General features: G+C 47.5%; 3 protein-coding genes across 3 annotated transcripts; all 3 read left to right on the forward strand.

Annotated features, from left to right (window-relative positions):
* Positions 1-2452: 2452 nt before the first annotated feature.
* Positions 2453-3943, forward strand: LRP88_14945 (uncharacterized protein; the record flags this gene model as incomplete). The annotated part of the gene is made up of 1 exon (XM_083251279.1): positions 2453-3943. The coding sequence occupies one exon, from the start codon at positions 2453-2455 to the stop codon at positions 3941-3943; it is 1491 nt and encodes a 496-aa protein (XP_083092979.1).
* Positions 3944-4274: 331 nt separating this feature from the next.
* Positions 4275-5048, forward strand: LRP88_14946 (uncharacterized protein; the record flags this gene model as incomplete). The annotated part of the gene is made up of 1 exon (XM_083251280.1): positions 4275-5048. One exon carries the CDS (start codon positions 4275-4277, stop codon positions 5046-5048), a length of 774 nt encoding a protein of 257 aa, XP_083092980.1.
* A 995-nt stretch (positions 5049-6043) lies between these two features.
* On the forward strand, positions 6044-6877 carry LRP88_14947 (reverse transcriptase family protein; the record flags this gene model as incomplete). Its single annotated transcript, XM_083251281.1, has 1 exon — positions 6044-6877. The coding sequence occupies one exon, from the start codon at positions 6044-6046 to the stop codon at positions 6875-6877; it is 834 nt and encodes a 277-aa protein (XP_083092981.1).
* Positions 6878-9210: the final 2333 nt, after the last annotated feature.

Here is a 9210-nt window from a genome sequence, read left to right on the forward strand (position 1 = left end):
ATAGGGTAAAATGCGTCGCATACTTGGATGCGTCGCATACTTGGATGCGTCGTATACTTAGATGCGTCGCATACTTGGATGCGTCGTATACTTGGATGCGTCGCATGCTTATTATATATGTTACCTAGTTTTAGAAATTAAAAGTTTTGCTATTTTTGCCTACATAGTATAATGCGACGCATACTTGCCTGCGACGCATGCTTATTATATATGTTAGTTAATAATTAATTAATTAAATAGAGAGGATATAAGATAAGAAATTTTTATCTAGCATACTTATCTATCTGGCATGCTTATTATATACGTTATATAAAAATATAATTAAGATTATTAATTCTTATATCCCCTACTAGGAGTAATACTAGATCAAGGAAAGCATATGCCCTTATTTATCTAATAGCAAAATCTAAAGCATAATTCATTTTTGTTAAATGTAACGATGTATTATCTTGTTATTCTCTATGTGTTTCTCGGCGAAGCCTCGCAAAGGGGAAGGCGCATTTCTGCGACTTCCCAATTGAGCCTAGTATTATTACATGACACCCTTCAAGGCATATTGCAGGCTATCACATTTGACACACCCCCTTAGGTCTGCCCAATAGGCTGACTTAACCCTATGATGCCTCTAACTAGCTCTCTGATATATGATTTAATTAATCCCATAGATCCTCTTTTATTAGTAGCTTCTCTAGTCGCTGCTTATCTTCAGCGAGCTCTTAGCAATAACTCTTCTTAAGTAACTCCTTCTTATTTATTATATTTAGTTACCTCCTAAAGATCCTAAAGGGCTTATTAGCTAGGCTCTTTATTAATCTATTAGCTATTATCTTTATAGATAAAGTATAATTAATTAAGACCTTTCCTTTAGCGATAGCTTATTAAAGCTAGTAATTATATATATCTACATGCCAGAGCTTTATCTATAGCTATATAAGCTCTATAGTTATAAGTTATATAGTCTAAGTATTATCGTATTAGATTTAAATTATTAGAGTACTTTAGCGGGCACTTATATAGCTTATAGCAGATATATGCTTGTTGGGAAGGGAGATTTAAAGAGAAGAGATAAGTTAGCTCGCAAATATAGCTTTCTTTACCGCGCTTAAGAGGGCTAAGAGCTCTACTTCTGTTATTAATATAGTTACTATTGTCTACTTATTAGCTCTCTATGTGATTATCCCTCTAAATAGCTTTATTATAAATACTTAGGAGCTCTAGCGGTCTAGCGAGTTATTAGCGAAGCTTATATTAGAGGCGACTTTAAGGGTATTATTTAATCCACCAGGGATTATACTAAACTCTAGGCAAAGATACTTTAAGCTATTAAGGTATCTAAGTATGCGGTTTATAGCCTTCTGATATAAGAGACCTAGATTCTAATTAAATCTCGCTAGCTAGCTCGCTATAAAGGCGATATCTGGCTGAGTTATTACCGTAGCATAGAGAATCTTACTGACCTTTACCTAATAGTTATAAACTTTATATATTAATGCCGTGCTATTATATAGGAGAAGCTCTTCCTTTGTTATTGGGGTTAGCGGCCCTTCGCTAGGCTCTCAGCTCGACCTCTTAATTCCTTATGCTGCCTTCTCATAGTAGACTACTTGCGAGAGCTAGATCTTATATTAGCTGCGATCCCTTATGACTTTAATGCCTAAGAACCATTAAAGGTCCTAGCCGCCTTCGAGGTGATATTATTATTATAGTGCTCGGATAGCCATTATCATAGCTTCGCGGAGCTCTTAGTGAAATGCTAGTATATAGTTATTAATATAGAAGAAGAATATAATGCTTCCCTTCTGCTAATAGTAGTTCTCGCCGGCGACTCTTTGGAAGCTAATCGCTTATAATCTAATCTCTAGGTAGCGTTACTATAATAAAGGCGATTTTCTAAGGCCATATAATGCCTTCCTTAATCATAGGACTTAGCTGTCACGGCCATGACATGGGCCAGGCGGGGAAGCATGGCAGAAAACACTCTGACTAAGCAGGACCGAGGAAACCGAACGTCGCTCCCATGGGTCCCAGGACCGAACGTTGAAAACGTCGGCCCTACCAATGGACCGAACCCAGAGAACGTCGGTCCAAGGATTGATCCCAAGTATATAGAACACGCTCATTGTACTTTCTTATGTACTAGCTACCTCAGCTATCAATACAACTTGGTTACACTCAATACCATTGAGCATATTACCAGACGTGACTTACAACCTATTGCTCAGACTACGCCCAGCACTCTCTGCCAACATAAACCCTGCACGACCGGTTTATCCCTTGGGAAACACACGATCGTCACACGTTGATAGCTCTTGTTCAGTAGTGTACTGCATACTCTGAGCAATACTGTTACCATGGCACCCAACACTGGATCTCCTTCTACCCCTCGCAGCAAGCTGCCTGTCACCCCCAACAGGGACAGCCCGCGACCAAACCAGAGGAACCTAACATCCCGATGGACACTGATGACGATGGCGAAGAACACATCGTCCCGGCCTCACACGAAGATGAAGTCCGCAAACTCAGAAATAAGTACAACCACCTGAGCATCCAGCATAACAACCTCCTGGACGGCGCACGCAACAACGCCAGGATCACTCAGGAACGATTGGCCAGCATGGAGGCATCCATGAACGACATGCAGGAACGCTTCCGCCAAGCCATGGAACAGCAACAGCAGCAATACCAGCAAACAATCAACGAACAACAGAACCGGATCGACCGACTCACCACGCTCCAAGCCCAGCAAAATGACCTGGCACAACAGCAGGTTCACGATCTCGGCAACCTGACGTTCGAGCACACCGCCGCTGGTACTACCCACAAAGACATCGGCGAGATCATCAAACCCAAGGACCCAGAACCATTCAACGGACAGGCCACCCACGTCAGGACGTTTCTTACGTCCCTCAGAGCATACCAACGGTACTTTCCCACCAGGATGGCCAGTGCCGAAAGCAAGGTCCTACACGCCAGCAGATGCCTCACGGGTAACGCACTCACTTGGTTTGAACCCAAGCTGCGCGACTTTCTCGGGAATGAACCCACCGAGGAAACACAACTCCTTTTCGCCGAATACGAAAACTTTGAAGAAGCGATCAGACGCAACTTCGGAACCATCGATGAAGAACAACAGGCCACGCAGAAACTCAAGAACCTGCGACAGACAAAGGCCGCCTCGACCTACGCAGCCGAGTTCACACAAATCACCTCATTTCTCAATTGGGGAACAAGTGCCCTTCAGATTGCTTTCTACGAAGGACTCAAGGATGAGGTGAAGGACGAACTCTGCAAAACGGAAAAACCCGACAATCTCCAGGACTACATCGACATGACTATCAAGATCGACAACCGACAGTTTGAACGACGCATGGAAAAATCCAACAAAGGACGAATTTGGGGCAATAAGAACAACGCCAACCAATCTCGAAGGCGAGAACAGACCAGGGGCAACACCTCCTACGGGACCCACGCAGGACCTATGGAACTTGGAGCAGCCCAGAAGGACAGCAAGGACATTGAATGTTACTACTGCCACAAGAAGGGACACAAGGCAAATGAATGCCGAAAGAAGCAGCGGGATACGGAGGAGGGACGCTATCAACCAAGGCCACGACAACCCCTCCCAGAAGGTAAGAAACAGGTAAGATCCACCTGGGCAGATACCGAACCCCAGACGGCCATCCGCACCGTTAGAACACTCGGAATGGCTCGACAAGGATACGACAAAACCGGCATCCAACCAGATGAGCTGGACATGCCACACAGCCAAGTATACCTCTCAGAAAAACAGGCGGAAGGCAACTATATGATCAACAACATTACGAAGGAACGACTCCACGAACCAGTCAAACCTCAAAAGAACAACCGCTCGCACATTACAGAACACGTGGGATGGAAACCACTCCCAGAGCCCAACAAGGAAGACAGCAACCAGGCAACTTGATGTCACAACGTACCATCGCCGTGACCAGACGCGCCGAACCCAAAATCGAAGAACCCACGACACCCCCTTCAGCACAACAACCATCGAACGAACAAGCCGACTTCCAAGAAGCCGCCGCAGAAGGATTTGACCACAAGAAATGGATTGTGGGATACGAAGAAGAAGGAACAACTTTTGGTGCCCGCCACAGTCCACCGAAGGGACTGCCGACAAGATGACCCCACACGGTGCAACCATACCCTATGCCCTCGACACCAGATTGAGGCATCACGGGAATACGATGAAATCTGCGAACGACAAAAAACAGACCAACACAGCAGACTGCCACGCAATGATTGGATTGCCAAGACAAGCAGTAGCAACATCAATCGAACCAAGTTCGAGCACAAGGCTCGACAACTACAGAGAACTACGCCAGGAGCGCTCTAGGAAGCCCCGGAAAAGCGACAAAGAACTATGGGAGGAGGAAGACTACCCCCAACTGTACGACGAAAACAATAACAGGTACTGGAACAGCCTAAGGGAAAGGTACATCCAGACCGCACGAGAACATGTGGAAACGTCAGATGAGCAAGAAATTTGCATTCGAGCCTACCATCGGGAATTGGCCGAAAACCCTCGACATCCGGAAGCACCTTTCAATCCACGAGACGACGTAAGGACATACCCGACACACCAGGAGCATGCTAGCATCTCTTGGATGTCGTGCCAACACCATTGGTGCGAAACCCACCGAGAGGAGAAGCAAGAGCAAGATTGCTTCCCCGTCCCACTACCACATCAACCAAACCATAAACCCTACCTATGGTACGAAACGGAAGGGTACAAAGTGGTACACTGGTATGAATCCATCGGCGTCGCGAACGCGCGATATTCTTCAAAACTCTACCACGCCACTCAGGAGAAGAAACGGATCACTCACAAGATCGAGGACTGGCAAAAGACGATCAGCCAGGAAAACGAAGAAGACCCCGGAGCCGAACAAGAACGGCAGTACCAGGACTGGCTGCACAAAAAGGACGACACGCACGACTACGACGCCTGCGCAAACAGCGAGTGTGAATTTGATCACACAAACTACGCTCTGGCAATGTCAAAAAACTAGACACCCCATCCGACACAGGGCGACGGGTGGATGAACAAGGAATACATTACCCCAGAAGGCCCTCTACTCCACCACCGGAGTACACAGGCGACGATGCCTAGAACTGAAAGTACGAGTCAGAGGAGAATGGTTGAACGCTTTAGTGGACAGCGGAGCTGAGCAGAACTACTTCGACCCGACAACGGCGAATAGGCTCAGGCTACCATGGAGGTACAAACAGACGCCTTACTCGGTTGTCAACCTAGAAGGAACCCCTTTCGACTACAACAACGGTATCATCGACAGCGAGATTGATCACCTCAAAGTTTTCGTTGAAGGAAAGAACCAGGGCATTTCATTCGACGTTGTACCGAACAAGCAACATGATCTTGTACTCGGGTACCCATGGTTACAACGATTCAACCCACATTTTGACTGGAAGACTGGCCAAGTGCTCTCTTTCAACGATGAGACACCTTCCACAGCAAATGACGACTCAGAATACGACACGAGATCTCAAACTTCTACCGAAGGAACCGGAGAAGCCAGGCAGAGGCCAACACGAGACACCTCTCCACCCACAGGGACAAGACACAAACATCAAAAAGGACGAAAACGACAGCGACAAAGGATGATCGCACGAGTCATGCAACAGTTTCATGAACTCGAAAGGACCTAGCTCCACAAAAAGAAACCACAGGATAACCCGGAAGAAGAAGAGCGACTCAAGAACATTCCATGGCAGTATCGCATCTACAAGAAACTCTTCGCGGAAGAACTCGAAACAGGCCTACCCGAGCATACACACTACGACCTAGAAATTGAGTTCATCGATGGGAAGCAACCCGGCTTCAGCAAACTCTACCCACTCAACGAAGCACAACTACCAGTGTTGAAGGAATACATCGAAGACATGATACGGAAAGGATATATCAGGAAAGCAAGTCATCTGTCGGATACCCCGTCATGTTCGTTCGAAGAAAAACGGAAAGCTCCGGCTTTGTGTCGACTTCAGGATGCTCAACGCCATTACGGTCAAGGATCGCACACCGCTACCTCTCATCAGCGAATTGAAGGATCGGCTTTTTGGCATGAAGTATTTCACAGCACTCGACCTCAAAGGAGCCTACAACCTTATTCGGATCAAAGAAGGACACGAATGGAAAACCGCTTTTCGTACTAAGTACGGACTATTCGAGTACCTCGTTATGCCCTTTGGACTCACCAATGCACCTGCTGCATTCCAACGAATGATCAACAACGTGCTACGAGAACATCTGGACATATTCGTTGTATGTTACCTGGATGACATCCTCATCTTCTCCAAAACGGAGGAAGAACACACGGAACACGTCCACAAGGTACTGCAAACACTACAAGACGCCAAGTTGTTAGTGGAACCCGAGAAAAGCAAATTCCACGCCCCGGAAGTGGAATTCCTCGGACACATCATCTCTCACAACGAGATACGAATGGACCCCAAGAAGGTCTCAGCGGTCAAGGAATGGGAAGAACCAACGAACGTCAAGGAAGTACAAGCCTTCCTTGGATTCGCCAATTACTACCGCAAGTTCCTCAAAGCCTTCGGACGGATAGCTGCACCATTGACGGAACTTACGAAGAAGGACAAGACCTTCGTATTTGGGAACAAAGCCAAGGACGCCTTCGACAAAATCAAGGAACTCATCCTGAGCGAACCAGTGCTCAAGATGTTCGACCCATCTCAACCAATCGAACTCGAAACCGACGCCTCGGACTTCGCCCTAGGCGCACAGATTGGACAACGAGACGACAAGGACTCCTACACCCAATCGCATTCTACTCCCACAAGCTACATGGAGCGGAACTAAACTACCCCATCTACGACAAAGAATTCCTCGCAATCGTCAACGCCTTCAAAGAATTCAGGCACTATCTCCTAGGAAGCCAACACCAGATCAAGGTATATACGGACCACAAGAACATCACCCACTTCGCGAAAACACAAGAACTCAGCGGACGCCAACTCCGGTGCCAGCCGCTCCCGCCTTCGACTTCGTCTTGGACCACGTCACAGGAACAGAGGGGAGGAGGGGCCGACGCCAGCCCCGCGACGCCCCCCCCCCCCCCCAGGGCGGGCACAGGCAGAGACAAGCCCTTGGGACTCCCCCCAGGAAGGCCCCCTCCAACGACACACTCCAACAACCTGCACTGTAACACAGCCCACACCGTCCTCGGCATCTCCCATACCACCACCCCTTCCCCACACACAAAAACAACAAGACCAACACCAAACACCACCACAAACAACAACCCCAAGTACCACAAAACCCAAACCCCCAGGCACCCAAGCCCCCCACCCCCCAATCAATAAAACCCTAGAACGAGTCAAAACGACGTTTACTTTTCCTAATATGAAGAAAATTGTTTCAACCATCGCCAACCAATGCGACCTCTGCGCGAAAACCAAGGCACGACGCCACAAACCATACGGAAAACTACAACCACTCCCAGTTGCACAACAACCATGGGACTCAATCACTATGGATTTCATCACCAAACTACCCTATCAGAAGAACCAGCCACTGGAAACTTCTACGATAGCATTCTCGTCATCGTGGACAGACTCACGAAATTCTCCTATTTCATACCTTATAGAGAAGCAACAACGGCCGAAGAATTCGCCTATCTCTTCTATTTCCACATTGCCAAAACACATGGACTACCACTCGAGATCATCACAGATCGAGGACCACCATTGCATCAAAATTCTGGCAGAGCCTCACAGGATACTTGGGAATCAATCACAAACTCTCCACTGCATACCACAAGGAGACAGACGGACAAACGGAACGCATGAATCAAACACTGGAACAATACCTCCGATGCTATATCAACTACGAGCAAAACAACTGGGTTGAAAAGCTACCAGCTGCCCAGCTAGCCTACAACACAGCAACCAACGAAAGCACCAAGGTCACACCAGCATACGCCAATTTCGGGTTCACACCAGACATTTACCGACAATCCCGAGACGCCATCATCAACCCCAAGGCGATCCTCACCAGCGACCAATTACGAAACCTACATGAAGAAATGAAAACAGAACTCCGAATTCGTCAGAAACAAAATGACGGCATACGCCAATAAGAAAAGAATCGAGGACCGATCCTCTCGGAGGGAGACATGGTCTACCTCGCAACAAAAACATCGAAACAAAACGACAAAACAAAAAACTCGACTACAAATACATCGGACCATACAAGATTAAGCAGAAAATTTCGAAACATAACTACGAACTGGACTTACCACCCAAGGTCAAGCTCCATCAATCTTTCACATTTCATTACTCGAGCCAGCACAAGACACCATCCAGGTGAAAACAAATAAAGAACCAGACACAGAAATCGACGGACCAGAAGAATACATCGTAGAAGCCATCCTCGACATGAACAAAATCAATGGCAAAACAATGTATTTCATCAAATGGAAGGACTACCCCGACTCCAGAAAACACATGGGAACCCCAGAACACCTCACTGGTGCACAACGCCTTCTGAAGGACTTCCACCAACAACGCCAAGCACAGGCTCGTCAAGACCAACAGCGTTCCAATCAATCAAGTCAATGGCCCCAAAGAATGCGCCTCCACAACAGCGGACGACTCCTCACGGAGCTCGCCCGATTCCTCAAGGCACGTAAGCCGCGCTCAAAAGCCTCGTCACCACGCGCTTTGAGCAACCTCTTCTGCTTCGAATGCGGGCAAGCAGCCATCGCCTCCTCCAAAGCAGCCTCTGCTTCAGCCTCCTCACCTTCCAGGCGTTTGCGCTCCCGGATATTTTCGCAACTACAAGAAATCAGCCAAACCGCCGTGAAAAAGCACTGACACCCACTCACGGAAGGAAGCCACGCCGGCCCCATCGCACACAACCTTCGCATCAACACAATTGGAGCAACGGTTGGAACGATCGAAACCACCTTACAGGACAGGGCGGGGCGGAAACAACGAGTACAAGGCATGATTTCGGAACCAAAAAGCCTCAATATAAGCAGAAAGACCCTGCGCTTCGGAAAGCTTTCGCAAGGAAGTACGCTTGGAAACCCGGCCTGACATCACGTCAGCAAAAGGAAATTTTACAAGTCAGAGTTACCCATCGACAACACTTGGCCGCTGAAACTGGTCTTGAGGACAAGACCAACGGGA

This window comes from Fusarium phalaenopsidis (assembly GCF_050370095.1).
Source record: "Fusarium phalaenopsidis strain FUZ10S chromosome Unknown contig_32396, whole genome shotgun sequence".
Classification (NCBI taxonomy): Eukaryota; Fungi; Ascomycota; class Sordariomycetes; order Hypocreales; family Nectriaceae; genus Fusarium; species Fusarium phalaenopsidis.